The 21,294-nt window shown below is 44.5% G+C and overlaps 1 protein-coding gene across 4 annotated transcripts in view; it reads right to left on the reverse strand.

Annotated features, from left to right (window-relative positions):
* LOC116957998 (E3 ubiquitin/ISG15 ligase TRIM25-like) overlaps positions 1–20,036 on the reverse strand; it is a 50,685-nt gene extending 30,649 nt beyond the window's left edge. For 3 of the 4 annotated variants that reach the window (XM_076058179.1, XM_076058178.1, XM_032980461.2), the window contains exons 1-5: positions 19,751–20,036; positions 9,573–9,666; positions 8,452–8,583; positions 5,646–5,741; positions 3,080–3,172 (exon numbers count right to left, since the gene is read on the reverse strand). In XM_076058179.1, coding sequence (XP_075914294.1) covers positions 3,080–3,172; positions 5,646–5,741; positions 8,452–8,583; positions 9,573–9,666; positions 19,751–19,798 — 463 coding nt within the window. In that variant the 5' untranslated portion in view covers positions 19,799–20,036. The remainder of the gene's footprint in view (positions 1–3,079; positions 3,173–5,645; positions 5,742–8,451; positions 8,584–9,572; positions 9,667–19,750) is intronic. The other variant, XM_076058180.1, reaches the window with a different exon arrangement.
* Positions 20,037–21,294: the final 1,258 nt, after the last annotated feature.

Raw genomic sequence — 21,294 nt, forward strand, 5'->3', positions numbered from 1 at the left:
CAGACGGAACCAGATCACGGATTTTATGTACTGTGTTAAATCGGAACTGGATCTTGTGTTTATTCAGGATTTTGGAGATCTTTTTTGTGACCCCCGCAATGTAGGGTAAGGTGATGGTTTTGAATGGCTCCTCAAGAGGATCCTCCTTCATGGTTGGAGTGATGGCTTTGCGGATTGTGTAGTCGGAGTAACCATTAGCCTTGAGAGCTTGGTGTACGTGCTTGAGTTCACTAGCAATGTGTTCCTGGTCGGAAATCCACTGGGCTCTATGGCATAGACTCTTGATGAGGGAATTCTTCTGGGATGGATGGTGGGAACTTCTACGGGGAAGTTACCGTTGCATTTCTGTCCTAAATGCACACCCCAAGCCTGTTCCCACCCCTCCCCCCCCCCCCCACTTCTGTGTATGTGCAAGATGTGCCTTTTAAGCTGCTGCAATATGTTTTTGTTTTGAGCTGCCACTCTCTCTCTGGCCCCTCCCAAACTCCAAACCTTATTTCCTATTTAAGCTTCTGTTCATCCCTCTCTCTCTCCTTGCCTCTCTGTCCGTCTTTCCTACTGATCATGTACCTCGTATTTTCACTGTCTATGCTGGTTTGTGCAATCCAGAAGTTGAACACGAAATTTAACACTCTTCTGAAATTCGTGGTCCACCAGGAAGTGTCTAACTGTGTTGTTGACCTGACTGGATGTGCTTCACATAATATTTTTTCAGGTTTGTTGAATTCTCGTCTCTCATCTTTTGTTGCATTTACCTCCGTGATTTGTTCTTGACACCTGATGAAGATCGCTTGCGTTGTGATCGAACATCGTGATTGTTTTTGTCATAATATCATTTTATTGTATTTCTACATACGTGACTTTACCGAAAAAACTAATGAGTATTTTTTTGCAGTCACGAAAGCTTTAATACTTTATTATTTTAATGTTTGGTTTGATTTACAATATCTTTCCAATGATTGCTTAATTTGAAACCATCCTCTCGGTTGAAATTGTGTCTGTGTTTGTAAATCTGAATTGCCTCGTGGACAAATCTCTGATAAAAACCCGTCGGTTTGCAGAGAACCTTGGTATCAGAGAAAACTATATCGTGATCATCCACAGCATTGTAACAGTGATCAGCTATGGCAGAATAATTCGTTCTGCCGTGTTTCAAATCTGATTTGTGCTCGCGAATTCGGTCAGAGACATGTTCTTTTCGTCTCCCCGATATAGCAGTCACCACAGGTGCAGCCATCCTTCACAGATGGGATCAGGTCACGGATATTTTGTGTACTGTATTGAACCCCCCCCACCCCCACCCCCCCCCCCCCCCCCCCACCATGCCGGTCCAGTACATCATTTTATGCTTATTCCCTTGTCAAGGCGTTTTTTGTTTCCTCCCACACAGCTTAAAGGACGCGACCTGGGCTTGGCTGTCTTCAATCTAACACCGTCCTCTGGACAGTTTGGTCCCTTCACCTGATGAAGGCCACTTGTATTGTGGCCGAAACGTCGTGATTTTTGTTATTTTATTTTTACCTACGTGACTTTACCGAATAGAACCAAAGAGTATGGATCCTTGCAGTCACGAAAGCTTCAAATCTAGAATTGCACACACCAATCACACGCACGGGAATGCAGTAGACGGGGGTCAAGGGTTAAGGGACACTGACGTCACACGAACTCGGCGCGCGAGATAGAGATGTGGATTGGGAAGGAGGGCGGAGATGGAGGGTTTAAAAGGGGCTGTGAAACGCATGTTCGAGGTTGGTTTGAGGAGCGAGTGTGGCTGTGGTTTGAAGAATAAAGAAGTGCTTAACCAGTCTCCGGCTCCTCTCCACAAGTATAGATTAATTACCTGCACAAACGGAGAGGTAGTTTTGACGTGTGAGCATTATGTGGACTGCGGAGCCGTCGTGCAACATTGCTCCCTATTGGCTAAGAGAGCGCATCTAGGAATAAGCTCACTTGCCATTGGTGGAAAGAGATGAATGACGTCAGACGTACCTACCGACACGGAAGGTGAGGGAGGTTCGGAAGGTGCGCTCAGAAAATTTGAGATGTGAAGAGGCGTGACGAGGGATGGGAAGAGAAAAGTGATTTGATGGAGAAAAACTCAAGAGAAAGAAAGGGAAAGAGAGAGGAGAAGAGGAACGGAGAGGCCCAGGGCGCTTTTGATGGTGGAAGTTGACGTGAACGCAGGCTGCAAAAGATAATTACATCTTCTCACACCTTTTCTTTAACCAACGTGTTGGAGACGTTACACATGTAGAATCATTATAATTTAATGTTTACTTAATGATGTTAATTGCTTTGATGTAATCATATAACTTTAATCATATTAGTTGTATCTTTACTTCTATTACAAATTTCACTATTACAGCCTACGACACTGTTGAAGAGTGATAACGTTTCAATTCGAGGGCTTCCTGTTCAAATTATCAACCACGGGCCTGTCGTCCTTCAAGGTAAATACAATGAGTACAACTCAGAACGTCAACTGTAGTGGTCTATGAGAGATCTCAAAGGAATGTGCCATTTCCATTCAAGGTTTATTGCCGATAAATGTTGGAAGCAACCCCCATTTGTGTAAGCAGGGTAACGTTTAATCTTACTTGGAACACTACTTAGGCCAGTGATTTAAAATGAAGCTGCTGTCTGTGCATGTATAAGTGTATATATATGAAAAAGACAAGTAATTTTAACAACTCTGAGCGGGTAAAATAACAGTAAGTACTTAGAGAAGCCTAAACTGGGGAAACGACAGCCACCGAGTTTGTTGAAGCCAGCTCGAGGCCCAATATGGCGCGTGCGTGCGATATTACTGCGTCTGGATGCACATAGATAATTCGTCTATGAATCAGCTAAATGCTACCAAACAGGTCATCTGCCATTAACTGCAATTTTGCATTTTAAATATATCTTATTTTTTTATTTTTAAAAGCAGGAAAAGCAAAAGAACACCAGTAAATGCTGGGCCATTGTTTTTTTTTAAGTTGTGATACCATTGTTGTGTTATCGCTAAAATGTTTTGGTACAATGTTTCGGGAATGCATTTCCCATTAATTAGTAAATGTGTAATATTAGCAATTCTTACCTGTTGCTTTAAACCTCCAAAGAGAGATGATGATGATGATGATGCTGATGCAGGCGATCACCACCATTATAAACAATCCCCCGCGCAATGCAACTTTGAAGCATCGCCACAGAAAAGACAATAAGAAACGTGTTAAAGGAGAGCCATTTTTAGTGGTTATACAGCACAAGTACAATTTAAAACATACTAATCTAATTGTATTCGGAAGTACATGATCAAACGAAATAACCTTTGTTTAATTTTATAATTAAGCTTGCTAGTCAGAATAAAACAACATTTAAATAATTATACTTTGATATAACATTTTGCTCCTTTTCTAACCGTTTTGTGAGGATATAGATGCTAGATCATTGGTACAATTCTCTTAAATCACTTTTCTATCACCCCCTACCCCCATACTTCTCTGTATCCTGCTTAAAGTTAACCACATTGCACCTGGTAAACCCATTGATTCGCAATTCTACTCTGTTTCCCAGCAATGGTGTTCCTCCTCTTGGGAACCCTTATGCTATAATGTTCATCAAGGTTCTATACTTGGGTCACTTCTCTTCTACAGTAATGTTCTCTCACAAAAAAACACAATATATGCCAATTACCCACAGCAGTATATGAACATTGAATGTCTATCTGACTGCTCTTGTCAGTTATTTTATCTAGTCGACTGATATTTTCCGAAAACTGATCTAATTGGTAGGAAGTGTGTCCTAAATCACAATCCTAAAATATTAAGACATTGTCTTCTTATTCCATTCTCAAGAAGGTTAGTGTTTGTAGAAATGTGTTCATCTTGATTAAAGGCAATAATCATCAGATTTTAAACAAACGTTTCCCACTTTTTATGAAAAACATTTTTGTAATTTTTTATGTTGTAAAGTGACATTATCTGATGTAAATGTTGGTGAAATTATGTCACCGTCGCTACATCGACCCGACTATCTGCAATTGACAGGGACAGGGAGGTGTCGAGTCCTTGAAGGGAACAAAGTTGGAGAGTTCAGAATCGTCGTTTTCCAATGTCCTCCACCGTTTCCCTGCATGTTTCACACCCCACCCGCTGCCAATAAAGTAAGCGAGGATAGAGGAGTTGTAGATAATATTGGCCTCTCCCCAAATTATCATCTTACCAGAGGGGTAAATCCCCAGGTGACACTTTAATTCAGCCTAGAACTGATTTAATCAATGCGGAAGCGTCTTCGGTTGGGCTAGCATCACACACAGACAGGCACATTGTGCTCCTGCACTCGAGCACGGTGGCCCTAGCCACAACTTTAATGCTCCAAGACAGTGACTGTGGTCGTGCACTTGAGTTGGTGCTTCATTCTCCTTAAACATCTAGCGACTGGTAAAATTACCGATTATTTTATTAGTGAGGCCATTGATAGTACTGCTCTTATGAAAACATAAGAATAGGTTTTAACATTTGTGCCAATAAAGCAGGTGTTAAGATGTTCAAACACCAAATATAAACAATTTGCAAGCATGTATAGTCATGATATGATCATGAATATAAATGCTCTAATTTTGCGTTGTCTTTGTTTGCATGTTCACCACGAGTAGTTGTGGTTAATGCAGACGTGATTGCTTGCAAAAGGTTTATCTTTGGTGTTTGAACATCTTAAACCCTTCTTTCATTGCCAAAATTGGTAAAAACTATTCTTTTTTTATACTTTGATGCTGGTAAGAAAGTTCCCATTTAGTACAACTCTTGTTTATCATCTTATTGTTCATGTCATTGATGCTTATATTATTGTTTTTTTTTGCAGTTTATAGTAATATATGTCTTTCAAACTCTTGATCCTATTGTATTCTACTATTATATGTAATGTGAGTTGTAATGTTCGTGATAGTATTGTTAGTAATAGTACTGCTAACAAATTGATTTTAAAGCATCCGCTGATTTACAAGGAATTTAATTAAATTAATAAAAAAATTGTCTGCTCACTTCTCCTTCGAGGGTTTCTGAAGAAATTCATTTTTTTTGTAAAAGTCAAAACCATTGCAAAACCTACATCACGTGCAGAGTTTACGATGCCCTATTGGTGGGATGGATCATCAGGATATTTTGATGAACACGACGTCCATTTCATGAGACCTCCTTTGCCAGTATTAAATTATGATAATAGGATTTTCCCCTTTCTGGCAATGACACAGGTGTTAAGATGTTAAAACACCAAACTGAAACCTTTGCAAGGAATCATGTCCGCATTAACAAAATATACCTGTCGTGAACATGCAAACAAAAACATGATCTGACAGTATGTGCATTATCTTTGAAACTGATTGGTCCACACCAGAGACAGCTTTCTTTAGAGCCTAGTCTCAAACAGTGTTAGACCAGAGGACGCCAAAAGATGAACAGCACAAAGACAATTCACTATCAGGACAATGAGAGCTCGGGTGAGCAGGAACATCATGAGACCTCCTTTGCCAGTATTAGATTATATTTAATTGTCTGAATGAGAATGATACTCCAGCTTCGATTACTCTAACAGCACGGGATGTATGTAACATGTAGTTTGACCTATAAATCAGTGCTATTGACGAATGTGGACTGTATTGGTCTTACCAAGGCTTACACACTGTCCATTCGATCTGTAGTATCCTTCTTTACATTGGCAAATTGTGTTATGTTCTTTCCTACATTCTTGTACAATCTCCTCTCCTAAAAAACAAATTAACATTTAAAAATCCACACAAGAAGTTAAAAAGTGCACGTTATTTTTTGAGATTGAAGCAAAGCATTCACATGTGTAGTGGCATCGCTGGTGTCACTGTGTAATTCAGGCCCTAGAGAGGCATGGCGTGCGATCTATTGACATCGCGGGCACCAGGTATATGTGGGTGCAGTACTGGCCCTAGAGGTGCTCGGTGATCACTGACTGGCAGTGCTGGATGGCACCACGCTCTGCGTGCAGTGCCAACCCCTACAGGATAGGGTGTGGGAGTGCCGGCCATGGGAATGGGGTTACTAAGGGCAATGGCACTCTAGTTAACCTCAAAGGACACGTGACTGGTAAAGTCTACACAGGGCCCCTAGGTGGGGGCTAGGGGTGGTCACATGTCAGGTTCGAGATCCTGCTCGAGGGTTCTCAAAAGGTGGTCGTGGCTCTGGGCGGAGCCAGCCACACCACAGAGCATATAATCCGGGTCCTCAAGAGGGACCAGCGATGTTGTTATCCTGAAGAAACCTACGTGCTACGTTCTACGTCCTACAGAGTCACCAATACATGGACCAGGACCCAAGCTGTGGTCCGGTCCGTCGTAGCTACTCCTGGTGTAATTATTGTAGTTAGCCTGGTGGTCCACCACCATTGGTTGTTATCTGGTTAAGGGGCAATTACCCCTTTGTGTTAGTATCAACAAATGTGTTGCGTCCAAAGAGTACGTCTGTGACTCAGTTGAACTCACTACACTTGATTCACGTGTCTTAGTTGCTGGGTGGCAATGCTGCGAACCTTATTTGCTTGCACAATTAAGGTGAAATAAAAATGTCAATATTACAGTAAAATCTAATTAAAATCACAACATTTCGATCGCAACACAAGCTTTCGTCTACAGGTGAAAATCGCGATAGCCGTGATGTCTACTGCGAGCAGCACGATGTCTGAAATACAGTTGACAACTTTGCTTTGATGTGCGTGAATCACAATTGATTTTACAACCATAATTGCTAAGATGTAAGCGACTAAAAAATATTCAGTGTGGATCGTTTCACTACCTGGCGGGTGATTGCTGGCTGCCACAGCAATGGACTTCACTCATGTCACATGTTTTGTCTTTGTAGTCATTTAGAAACATCTCCATTTCTAAATTCATTCTAATTTAAAATTATGTCCGTGTGTATATCCAGATGTTATTAAGGGATTGTGTACTGAACAATATCTTAATTGTACATCCAACATAACACATGTAAACGTTCTTCAAATATTTCGTATCAACATACAAAGTGAATTATCTAAGTATAAGATAGTCAATCTTTCAGTTCTCCGACTCTCAATTAGGGTACATGTCTTAAACATGAGCGAAAAATCACACTCGCTCACAAACAAACCAAACCATCTGCTCCCCCTGTGGTGTAAAGTGGGATAGATCTGTAGTGGACATTGAAAGTAAACGCCGACACTTCATATGCAGAAACTATTAGAATTTGTTTAAAGAAGTGCACTGTTCTCCTTCTGTCTTTAAGTACTGGTCTTCCTCCTGCCATCAATGTAAAGGCTAAATCTATAATCCAGTCAATAATTACATAAATTAAGGCTGGAGTGAGGTTGAATCAGTGCCGTACTCCAGATGTAGTTATACAAATCTTGGAGACAAGCATCTCCTAAGTCGAACCCTTGCTCCCGAGTTAGTGTGGAGGTCCCAAAGCAAGTTCATGGGTGGTCCTGGGACGCCCTTCAGCGTCAACGACAGTGGTTTTCTGTTCACTGAACTAAACGGGGACTGCAGGTCGATGTATGTATGTTGAACTTTTTTCCGTAGATGTATTCCACATCGAGCGGGTGGTCACGTTCTCGGTAAGGTTGGGTCAGCAGACTGACAGTGAGCACAGCATTCATCGTTGGACAACTAGCATTGAATATGGACTTATGTGGCCGTGTGACGTTTGCACAGGAGTGGGAACAACCTGCTGAGCAGCACAACCTGTTGATCAGCTAAGAAACAAATGCCTCTCCAATTTTAGAAGACCATGAAACTACATTTGAAGAAGTGCTTTTGCTCAAATTAATTTTGATGTCAACCTGAGAGACCTACAATTCACGCCAGGAATTGCTGGTGGTTTTCCACATGCTCAGAGGTGATTTTCTCTTTACACATTCTCGTGTGTTTGAAGCTCATAGTTTTCTGGTTTAAAGTATTCTGCTATCATGGGGTTTTCTCATTTGTTACATATTTTATTGGTCAGTAGACATCTCGTTTGACGCACGCGAATATATCAACACAATCATATGTAGAGTAAATCCCAGACGTATGTCTACCGTGTATACTAAAGAAGCATATTCAGGGAAAATGTCGAGGTTTTTTTTCCCAATAAGTAACTGTGGAAGAGCATGTTATCAATTTTTCAAAATTTAATATCTTATTGAACATTAACTATTTTTGAAGCAGTCACTTTGTAACTTGCACGTGACTAATTATGTATGTATACGTGTGTGGGTAATACTGCTAACCGTGTTCCAGGTAAGCGGATATGACATTATAGGACTGGAGTGGATGAGTGCTCTAGCAGTTTGGTGTTTGTGGTTGTAAACACAACGTCCACGACCCCCTCCACAGTCCCACATCCTCATGGCAACTGCTATAATGAAGAAAACGTTGGTGACTAACCATGGTCAAACAGTACAAACTGATAATATCGGGATCATACTCACCCTCTGAACAGGGTGTGCAGTCGAAGCAAGCAGATTCATTATTTGGCTTGTCAGTGTAAAAAATCCCTTCAATACATTGAATACATTTACGGATTCCTCCATCAGTCAAACAGTCTCCTGCCTTGAATGTTCCTAGGGGATGCAATACAATTAAACGATTACAAGAGTTCAAAGCAAAATGTCAGAGTTATCACTACAATACTGCAGACTTACAGTGAAGCAATATCTATATAAACATGTGGCATGCACACTGACAGGCATTTTGTTAATCCACTGGTCGATGATGGTCTCCCCACACCATAAATATGTATTTGACCATACTTAACCACGCCGGTCAGTGTGGGCTGGAGAACGAGCTTGGATGTGGGGCATAGAAGTACACTGTTCTCTGCTGCATAACCCGCATTGATCAGTGTGGTGAAGTATGGTAAAGTAAACTACCACATCTGACGTGGTGCTTACCACGTAGTTATGCTTTTAATAATTAAGCTTTACGTGTTTACTCGTCCTTGGTCTCTATCTGCCTTATTTTTGCTTCTTTTTTGCATTGTCGATCCATGATGTCTGGAAAAAGGCCTGCAAATGTTAGTGAGGGAAACGTGACCAAAGTGTCAAAGGAAAGTATAACTTTGGATGTTACAATGCAAGTGATGTGGCGAGTCGAGGTGGTGAGCGTCAGGTCGATGTGTGTCATGAGCGTCAGGGGCATGCACTAGTGAGTACAGTACATCAAACTGATGATTTTAAATCTATATTTATTGTTTACTATATGTTTTATTATAAGAGCTGTTACCGATAAATCAATAGAGTCATAAAATATTGCTCATATATATGCAATGGTATAATAACCACATTTATCGCCAATTCGACTCGTGCTTGCTTCTCCAGGAAGGCATCTCTAGTGCTAATCAAGTTCTGCCTGTATTGTTATACTCTTGGCTTGTATTGAGTAGTTTGTGCTGTGAGTTAAATATGGATTTTAAAACAGCTTCTGATAATAGGACCAATAGGACTGACCAATCATACGCTCTAACAGTGGAACAAAATGCCAATCGAGTCCCTGCAATCAGAACGTGCAGAGCTGGTGTCTGTTTTTGTAGAACATTTGCATCGAGTTGTACCTGCAGGGCAGAGATCGCAACACACGTCATCTTCGGTTTTGTAGCTGTCCTTGGGACATTGTTTAGCTTCAGATCCTTCTGCATGCCGAACACCCTGAGAACACAGACAAGGAGTCATATTTAGTGAAGCATTGACACAACAAATCTGTGCCTGGAGGACATGGATGGAGACTATTTTAATGGTATTTCATTTCGCAGGAATATGACTTAAGCATTCATATTCTAATAATAGGGTTTCTCCCCTTTTTTCTGGCAACAAAACTGAAACCTTTTTACGAGGATTCATGTCTGCATTAACCACAATACCTGCAGTCAAAATGCAAACAAAAAACATACTATGATAATATATGCATTTGCCTTGAAACTGATTGGTCCACACCAAGGGACGGCTTTCTTTTGAGCCTCGACCCAATTGGTGCTCGACCAGATGACGCTTTTTGGCGTACACCTATACACGTTTTGTTGCCAGAAAAAAGGGGAAAACCCTATTATTTTAATTTGGTACTGGTAAAAGAGGTCTAATGATGTAGACATTCATATTCTATTGAAAAACACCTCAGATTGAGAGTTAAATTAGACAATTACTGCAGCTCCCCCAAATCGAGCAGTTAATAAAATTCAAGAAAACATTAGTGTATATGTCACTAATTACTAAATTGTATTTGTACATGTTTTTTTTATGCACCTTTATGGATATCCCATATTAATTAATCACGTGTAATGGTGGCCAACAACTTCAATCCAATTTCCGTTATACCACGCTGAGAATGCATGATCTGTAGTCTGGAATTTTACAGAAATAGCTACTATTTAATGTTATTGAAATGCAAATGCTATTGTCTTTCCACTGTAGATATCCATGAAACGGGTTTATATGAACTAGCGGTAAGTACCCGGCGTTGCCCGGGTGAAAAAGATAGACACACATCGACCCACATACATAGAAACACATGTACCTAGACGCACACACACACATATGGACTCACACAGACAGACGTCGACTTTAGACACACACACATAGAGTTACACACACATCGACTCACACGCACACAGACTTACAAACACATATCGACTCACACATACAGACATAGACTCAACAACAACAACCACCGTTATTTGCCATTAAGTGGCATTGACGTCACCACGATGCTTGTGGCAGGCTATGTGCACCTTGAGGCCACGTGAAGTGTCGAACGCCCGCTGGCATGAGGTCACGGGGCAGACCCAGGTGCCACAGGTCGACTGACTGAGATGACTGACTGATGCATCATCTGTGCCCTCTACTGTGCTAACTTTCTGTGCTTTAGCCACCTGGTGCTCCACTCGTTGTTCTGAGCGTGGCTTTTCCACCCTCCTTTGCTGGAAGGCGACTGCCTCCAACTGGCCAGTAGCGTCCTTCATGAGGCTCTGCCACAGAGGCCGATCTTGACACCGCTGGTACCAGTCATCGACAAGTCCACTCAGCTCTACATCATCCTGTACCAAATCACTCCATCTCTTCTCTAGCCCGTGATGCGCCCGTTTAGCCCCCTCGATCCGGCGGAACAAAAGCTGTTTAGGCATGCGTTGGCTGGGCATGCGGACTACATGGCCCAGCCAACGCAGCCTTGCCTGCCATAGGAGGTCATCGAATGGACTTTGTTCAGATCTTTCAAGGATTTGTGAGCTCCTCACACAATGCAGCGTGGTTAAACCCAGGATGGATCGTAGGCAGGCCAGCCTAAATGTTTGTAACCGGCGAAGATATTCCATTAGGGGGGTTCAAGTTTCGCAAGCGTAGAGAAGGGAGGCAATGACCGTGTCCGAGAAGACCAGGAGCTACATGCGGAGCGAGAGACCAGGTAGCTTCCACACAGTATCACGCAACCGATGAAAAGATAATGTGGCTCGACTGATTCGGAGTGAGACCTCTGCTGATAAACCGGAGCTGGTCATGAGCACCCTACCCAGGTATGGGAAACTCTGCACTCTCTCCACAACTGCCCCATCACCAATTGGGAGTTGTGGGAGTGGAGTGTCAGATGGTACAAAATACCCAGGCAGGTGCTTAGTTTTGCTGGGGCTGATGGTAAGGCCCCACCTCTAGGTGGCAAGCTCCAGGTCCAGCAGCAGCACCTCGAACTCCTCCTCAGAGTGAGCAGCAATTATCAGATCATCGGCATACATAATGTGGTTGACCAATAGGGAGCCATCCCTTGACCGCACCCGGGCATCGATCAGCCTTCCATTGTATCTGTACCAGATGGGAATTCTTCCGGTATAGGCATTGAAGGCTTAACGAACTACGTGGTCCAAATATATGTAAAAGATTGTGGGAGCTAGAGGACATCCCTGTCGCACCGCAAGGTGTAGAGGGAATGGCTCTGACTCATGGCCACGTAGTTTGACGTGGGGCCGCTCAACATCATGAAGGTCCTGAAGGATCGTGAGTAGAGGGCCAGGGACTCCAAAAGCACGAAGAGCAACCCACTGAGCCCAGGCCTACTGATGGTATCATAGGCCTTGAGCAGGTGAATAAAGCACACACATGGACTAACACGCACACATGGACCTACAGTCACTTAAAGAAATGGACAAACACTGACTAACATGGAGCCATGTACACACAGCGACTAACACACACACACATGGACTGACACACACACACATACATAGACTCACACAAACACATACATAGACTGACACACATTGCCGTACACACACATAGACATATTGACTCTCACACACAGACATATACTTTAGATACACACACATGGAGTTACACGCACATATCCACTCACACACACACATTCACTTAGACACACACACATCGAGTGACACGCACACATGTACAGACTTACACACACATGTGGACTAGAACACACACACACACAGATTGACAGACACACAGACACGCAAACACACATTGACTTACACACTGACATGGAGCCATGCACACACATCGACTAACACACACAGTGACTGATACACACACATGGACTGACACACACACTTGGACTGACACACACAAACACATCGACGTACACACACATTGGGCGTTCTCGGTTCGAATAAGACAGACACACACATGGACTTACACACAGACACATGGACCTACACGCACACACATATGTACTCAAACACACACACATCGACTCACACACACATGGACATGCACAGCAATCCCCGATGATGGCACAGCTATCAGCATTGCGGTACTACGTATCAGTAAATAGCGGGACATGAGCAATCGAAACAATAGAAATGCATAGAAGAAATAAGCTGATATAAGTGTACATAAAATAGCAGCAGTACGTACAGGTAAAATGAGAAGCAGACTACAGTCTAGATGATAGACTCCCAGTATGCCGACTCAATGACAAAACCATTGCTACAGTGGACACAAAAAGCTGGCAATACAGGCAGCAGCTTAAAAAGCAGGATACATTCGACATGAAAGGCTGGCAGTACACTGAGTGAAGTAAAGAGACAGGCAACAGATTATAGACTGGCATACACTTATAATGGTAAATAGGGAAATTAGCAGTGTAGAAAATAGAGTACCCCCACCCCACCATCCCCCCGCCCGAGCTACAATAATCCTACAAGAAACTATGTAAGCGCTCTAATATTAGTATGTACCGACCCTAGAGTAGTAAGTGCACACATTGGGGTGGAGGGGGGAGAGAAGAGGACATGACACTTGGATGAATTTACCGGCATGTTTTCGTGTATTTTTTGTGCATTCTGAACGCGAAGGAGAAATCACGGTACAGACCCAGGTGCCATGAGTTAACTGACTGAGATAACCGGCAGATGTACCACCTGTGCTCCCCACTGGGCCACCTCGCTGAGTTGTATCCACCTGGCGCTCCACTCGTTGTTGTGAGCGTTGCTTCTCTGCTCTCGATACTCTGATAGTGTGCTGTTTTTGAGTTGTACGCCTTTTGGCGTCATCTAATCCAACACCAGTGGAAACTAGGCTCTAAGAAAAGCCGTCTCGGGTGTGGACCAATAAATTTCAAGGACAGTGCATATCATTTATAAGAGGTGTCTCTTTTGTGTTGTGGTTATTGCAAACATGATCCCTTGTTTAAAGGTGTCAGTTTTGGTGCCAGATAAAAGGGTAAAAACCTATCACTATATCTTGCAACTGGCAAAGGAGGTCTCATAATGTCTGTCCAGACCTTTCAATTATGTGTGAACTCCTCACAAAATCCAGCCTGGTTAAAAACAGGATGAATTGTAGGCAGGCCAGCCAGACCATTTCAAATGGCACAGATGTTCCTTCAGAGGGGTCTGCACTCCACAAGTTTAGAGAAGGAAGTGCATACCTGTGACCAAGAAAACCTGAAAGCTTTGCAAGGAGTGGCAGACAGGTAGCTGCCACGCAGCATTACGCAGTGGTTGGAAATATAATTCTGCTGGAATGATTCGGAGTGATATCTCTGCTGCCAAAACTGAGCGGTTGTAAGCACACTCCACAGTAACAAACTTCTCTACTCTCTCCAGAACTGCCACAAACCTTATGGCGAGTTGAGGGGTGAAGTGTTTGATGACACAAAATACCCAGGCAGGTGCTTTTTTTTTGGTCAGTCTCATAGTCAGCCCGACCTCTTAGTGGCATGCTCCAGGTTGAGCAAGAGAGCCTTCAATTCCTTCCCAGATTCAGTAGCAGTAACCAAATAATCAGCACACCCTTATTATTAACCAATAAGGTCACCGATCAGCATCTCATTGAATCTGTTCTAGATGGAAACTCCTCTGGTACAATTTTAATGTTGCTCTCAGAGACACCATCTTGTTGTTTGATATATATATATTTATTATGAATAAAGTCCGCTTACAACTTAACGAGTAACCGCGAGTGAATATATACACTTGGGTAATTTAAATACTATATTCTGAGACAAAGTAACACCAGCCCTTCAAGACTACATGGTGCCCACTCCAGGATGATGCGGACGACCTGCTCCAAGGTGACGGCGGCGGCGACGATTCCCCACAACAACAGCCGCGAGGTCAAGTTCGCACCGGCTCTTATTCCTCTCATGACCTGGCCACGCCCCTATCCCCAAACTCTCGCTCACCACACCTGGCCCTGTCAATCTCTGCCCTTATTACCATTTACGCCCGTTGGGTCCCGTGCTTCCCCTCACGTTATTTTCTTTAGTGGCCTGCCCCCTGGCATTGTTTTTGTTAGCTACCTCACGTGATTCAGATATCCGATCCAGCGTGACCTGCAAGGTTGCTGGCAGAGAATGACTCTTCCTTCCAGAGGACAGACACAATTGGACATCAATTGTGGGTTCACTATAGCGGTCATACATCAGTAAAAACAGGGGAAATCCCGTGGAGGTACGAGGGGCCATCCCATATGCTGCCTGGACCTCAGGGATGTGTTGGTCCCAATTTGCCTGCCCTGCATCGACTGCTTGGCAAAGCATTGATGTTAGGGTTTTGTGAAGGCATTCTACCATGCAGTCTATCTGAGGATAGTAAGGCGACGTCCGAATCTTCTTTGTGCCTAGCACGTCACACACTTCACGTAACAACTTCAATGAGAAGTTCTTGCCTGGGTCCATAAGGAGCTGCTCGACAGCATCTGAATACAACCCTGGTTAGTAAAAAAAATTGTAAGGGCATCCTGCTCAAAAAAACTGTGCACAAGAGGTAGGGCACAGCCAGTGTTTTTGAAAGCAACACCGGCCCTGACATCTCAATCTCCTCCAATCTGATGCGTGCTTCTATTTGTGCTACAATTCCCATACTTCCCCCATTTGCAACACGCATTCACCACCAGCATCACACGACGATTTTTAAAGGGTAACCTTTAAAAAATAACCTCAGATATGATAGTAGCCGAGGCACCTGTGTCAACCAACACATGAACTTTCACTCCTTGTACAAACCTTACTATTACCAATGAGCCAGCCGTCGCTGCTACTACTCGGCGTGCCAGCTTTCGCCACTGCGTTCTCGAGTTTGGCAACCCCTTTGTCGGCCATGCTAGCTGGCAGTCCACCCTGACCAGAGAATGGGGGATGGAAATGGTCCCTGCGAGACCACGTAGCCCCGATGCGTGATATTCTTCCAGCGGCCGGTTGTTAGGTGCATCGTGACTTGCCTGGGGGGGGCTGGGATGTGGTGGTCGACGAGGCGTTGGATGTGCGGGACTCTGTCGATGTCTGAGTGATGATTTGGCATCCCCACACAAAGTGTCCAAGCTGGCCACAACGGAAGCATGCAGTCCTGGGCGCTCGCAGCAATGGCGCTGCCTCGACCGGGATCGCCACTCCCGGTTCCGTCGCGGCATCTCTCCTTGCCGCCGCTCCCATCAATGAACCGCTGCCGTCACCTCCCCCGTAGATTCGGCGCCATCCTCCGTCAGCTCCTCTATGCCCCGTGATGGTCCGCTGTTCGATCCATCTCCAGTCCACGGCTTCCCAGTCCATGCAGCCACCCAAGTCCGTTTTCGCAGGTTTCTTGCACTTGCAGACACCTGGCGGCCCACAAGGATGTCTAAGTGTCTTCGTCGATCACCGGTAGCATGACTCCCATTTCAGAAGCCACTTAAAACATTTTCTCCATTATAAGGGGGTCGAGCGCTGCTTGATACAACTGCGGGTAGGCCACCAACCCCAATGCAATCAGCGCGCCTCGTGTAGTTGGTCCAGTGTGACCTGCAAGGACACCGGCTAACCTGACACGTTTTTGGGAGTCTTTCCCAGCTGTGTTTCTATGGGAGGTTCATGCTCCCTGCCATACATTATGTAAAAAGAGAAAACCCCGTGGAGGTACGTGGCACCAGTCTATATGCTGCCAAAACCCCCGGGATGTGGAGATCCCAGTCAATGTGTGTCTAATCTATGACTTGGCAGAGCATTAGCATTAAGGTCCTGTTCAGCCATTCCACCATACTGTTTAAGGGTGGTATGGGGAAGTGCGCGCCTTTTTATTTCCATGGTGCCCGACATACCCCCTTTAGAAGTTTTGACGAAAAAATTGTCCCTGGTCATTGAGGATCTGCTCAAGAGGACCGTTGTCCATCACATATCTGTGAAGGAATTCATCAGCAATTGATGCTGTGGTTTGGTCAGGCAGCGGCCATGCCATTGGCCACCTTGTGAGATATTCCATCCCCATCAGAAGAGATATTCCCCCTTGATGAGCATGAGATTGACCGGATGATAGAGGGCGACCAATTCGTTGACTCTAGAGACAACAATCGGCTGTAAGGGTGGCTGTGACCTATGTACAGGTGGTTTCTGATGATGTCCGGGCTCTCGTCCACTCGAGCCATCACCTGGGTCTTCCGGCTGATGTCCTCCTAAGCCTTAAGTCACCAGGCCACCCACAATAAAGTCTGTGCCTCCGAGTCCAATATAGGGAGCACCATGGCCATCTCTTGGACCAATGCCAGCATTTTCTCCATCACCAGGGAGTCCAGTGCCGCTACGTCCAGCTGAGGGTAAGCTGATTGCTCGAGCAATCTGGTACATGAGGAGTGACTCGGCTTCCTCCTGCCTGCGCCGATGAAATTTCCACTTGATGGTGAGTTAAAGACCTCTGCCACCTCAAGACCGGCTGATTTATGCGTGATTCTCCATTCCATCAGTATCGCCTTGAAGATCGTGAGGGCCTCGTTGGCAAGGCCTTCAGTGCTTTGGCCTCCGACCAGTTCAAGGTCTGATACGTGGCTTAAAATTGGCGGACGAAGGCCCCCATTCGACGCCCGCCACCACAAACTTTTTCACCGGCCCCAGCCGGCGAGGTCAGTTGGCCACTCTCTCCCATGCTGCCACGGCTGTTTCTTGAACCACGGCTGCACTGAGTGTTGCCAGTTCCTCAGTTTCGACCACCGATGGCGAGACAGTTATAACCGCCGGTTCCGTGGTTTCAACCACCAATTCCATAGTTTCTGCCACCATTTCCACCACTCCCGGCCTCTCCATCCCGGCGAGCTTTGTCACCAGCTGGGAGAACGTACCTGCAAGTCAATTGATCCACCCCTCCAGCCTCTCCCAGCTGCTGGTCACCAGCGGCATCAGAGCGAGCAGACTCTCTGGCCGCTGCTGCTGCATCTCTCGCTCGACCAGCGCGTTCATCGCCTCTCCTGTGGTCTCGAGGTTGGTCTCTGGGTGCTCGTCTCCTGGGACGTTCTGAAGGCTGACCCCCTCATTATCGTACGTCGTCGGTGGGTTTCTTCATCGGCTTGAGTGTGACATTCTTGAGGTAGACCACTTATGACACCAGTTGTAATGACGCCAACACACATGTGCTTGGAGCCTCTTTAATTCGTGACACAGCACCAACTCTAGCCCTGGCTTCTTCCTGTAGCTTTAAGCTCATACGCTCTGCCGAAACCTCCCCTCCCCTTGTGCTCTCCCCTTTCATCCCTATCATGCCCCTCCTCTCGAAATTTCCCTCACTGTCGATTTTCCATCCTATCCCCATCCTTCTCCCTTAACGATCTCAACCGTCGCCTCAACTCTAAACCTCTGCTTGTCAGTTTGAACCTCTCCTCCAATCCCTTCAAACCTTGCCTTCTGACCAACCATCATAGTGACCTCTCTGCACCAATAGTAGGCCTTGGTCTACTTCCTGTAAGTCTGTTTGGCTGCGCATTTGCTTGTGGTGATTGCTTCCTAATTTCTGTCATTACAGAAGTATGGTGCCTTTACCAACCAGTAATGGCCAGCGTGAAGTATGGTCACATGACCCACCGAACCTGGGGGAGGCTGTCATTCAGCAGTGAATTGACCAAAGGGATGTGCTCTGTATGCAAGCATAGCTATTCGTTATGCCGACGTCAATGTACTCATTAACGGCTAAGTTGACCTGGGGAAGGTGCAGAATCGCTTTAGACATTAATCGCTGATGTTGGATGCAGGTAGGTACTGTACTCAGGTGACCAGTTACGAGTGCACTGCGCCAACCACTATACCTTCCCTCTGCTCTAAAGTGACCCATGCAAACACAGGCATGCTGCATACATTGAGTAGAGGCGGACGGGAATGTGCTTAGCTTGCCACTCCCCCCATCACAACAATACATTAATTCAGAACACTTGATGTTGGTACCATTCTGATTGCTCAAGGTTATCACAAAGGCGCAATGTTTCACAGACATTGCAGTGGTTTTACAGTCGTGCTGATGTTGCTCTTAGGAATAACAATCGAGTAATTTGCAGGTATTTTGGGGGGTATTGAGATATTTGATAAATACCAGTAAGTGTGTGTTTATACTCCCATTCTGACTTCCTCTCCGCTACCCTACAATTCACTCCACTATACACCTCTCACCCCATAAATACAGCTATAATATACATAGCTACATATGACTATACGTACAAAGATAACGATACACATGTATAGAAAATCACCCGGAATGCGCCAAGGTCTTTGAGGCAACCAGGATTGAGCCTGGATAGTGCTTGGATCTGCATCAACAATGACCCGTAGGCTTCTGCGGGCTACATTGCCAGCTGAGGGCAGTTCACCAAAGTCAATTATTGAACTGTGCTCTGCTCCAATATATCGCAGTCACCAACTTGCACTGATCACATTGAAGTATGGTCAGATAACCCCTACGGCATGCTTGGCGTGGAGCGGTCCTCATAGTGCTTGTAAGTGTACATACTGTGGGTAAGACAGTGTTCATGAGCTCCAGCAGCCTCAGGTTATTTTTCCCTACAGGACCTAAAAAGAACCTTCCAACGGCCATGAATACATCTCGCATGACACATGCACTGCACACATTTAAAACAGCGCAAATAAATAATCCAGAGTTTTATAAAAAAAAATTGCCTGGTGACTTTTGATATTTGCTTAGAAAGCCAGAGTAAATGTGTTACTATGTGGAAACGTAGAATGGAGTCCTGCATATTTCTTCTTTATTGAAACAATAACTTGTTACTTCCTCTTTGGTTCTTTCAGTAAAGTCGCATAGGTAGAAAAAATACAAATAAAATGACAAATAATATATCACAACGTTTCGATCGCAACACAAGCAACCGATCGCAACACAAGCAACCGATGGCAACACAATCGATCGAAACGTCGTGATCTATTATTTTTTCTACCTACGTGATTTCAATGAAAGAACCAAAGAGTGTGGATTCTTGCAGTCACGAAAGCTTCAAATCAAACTTGTTACTTGTTTCATAAAGTGTATGTATGCATGATTAAAGCACTCACCAGCATAACGCAACCGATAACGACGATAAAGAGCAGCTGAGGTCCCATCCGGTCTCTGAGACAGCTTGAGTTGATCTGAGACGCCGGGACTTTATTCCCGTGGAGACTCGGGAGTCCGATCACTACCCCTGAGCAGCGCTACTCCTCAGCAGTTTAGAGAGAAAATATTATCGCGTGTTCTTCAAGACTGCCAGCCCATCACGTGAGCTGCACATACAGTATAAGTTAAAGAATTTGAAGCCAAACCGGTCGGAGGGGTTTTCATTTAGCAGCGCATGACCAAAAAACATTGCCTGAAAGAAAAGAGACAAGCAGACCAATGTGTCCTTCATTATTTTTCTGTAACACCCAAATGTCCGACAGACTCTTGGGAGTGCATCATTTCAGAAGCATTGATACAGTGCAAGCAAATTCCAGATAGGTTTTGATGTAACAGTCTCATCATCAGAATAAATATTGCTTGAATCAATGCTGGTGAACTGTCACGTGTAATAGGCAATTACCTATGTTTAAGATCTGGCTGTCGCCTGATGAAGCTAGTTGTAATTACTGGCGAAACTTCACACTCAGATTGTAAATGTTGTGGCTTGGCTCTCCAACACACTGGTGTGCTGTACTCGTGACGACTTGGCATGTTCCGTTTACGTACCAACCCTTACGAGTTGGCTGTGTCAGGTGGTGGCTGGTTTTAACAACACATTTATATATTTACGTGATCTAACCCAAAAAACCTCTTATGAATATGCTGTTTTCCCACCCGCGATTAGCCCTCATGGCTGCCAGTCGGCGTACTAACAATACATATGTATGTATGTTGAACTTATTTTGTTTAACTATTTGAGGTCTAGGCAGTCTCGATTACTTTGGAGATGATATACTGTACCCTAAATTTGGCCCCAAAGAGCCTGAAACATGTAATGTGATTCATTTGCTTTCGTTCAGAGTGTACAATGGAATGCTAACTCGTGCTACACCTATTTGCACTGTAGCTGTTCAAGAGATAAGACGCTCAAATTTGGAAGTGACCCTTGTGCCAGTGTCTGCTGAATCATACCACTTCTAGTTGGTCGCATGTTTCTTAACCTTTTAGCTGGCTGTAAGTCCTCAACATAAACAAAGCACTAACATTACTTTTAGATATAGAATTATTATGTGATGATAAAGCGTTGGCAGTCATGCACAATCAAATATAGCAAACTCTAAACACATTCCTCAATAACAGTCAGAAATAGAAAAATCATAACTGGTGAAAATTTCAGGCCATGGTTCTTCTTCAGAGCATACACAAAATGGTTTAAGAATGTCAATTGATATAAACGTCATGCGTTGTATGTGTTGAGGAGTAGTGAGTGACGTCATGTCACGCTCGCCTCCGGTACGGTGACGGGATGTCCACCTGGGGTATTTAAGGGGGGACCCGTGACGTAAAGGGGTTCGTCGTGGGAGTCCGGGGAAGGTGAAGGTTGGGAGTTGGGACCCAGGGTAGGGGAAATATAACACGGGATCAAGCGTGGCTCCGTTCCCGACTGACAGAAGTTGGATCA

Source organism: Petromyzon marinus (assembly GCF_048934315.1).
Source record: "Petromyzon marinus isolate PM22_M1 ecotype Great Lakes invasive population chromosome 68 unlocalized genomic scaffold, UKy_Petmar_22M1.pri1.0 chr68_unloc.1, whole genome shotgun sequence".
Lineage (NCBI taxonomy): Eukaryota > Metazoa > Chordata > Hyperoartia > Petromyzontiformes > Petromyzontidae > Petromyzon > Petromyzon marinus.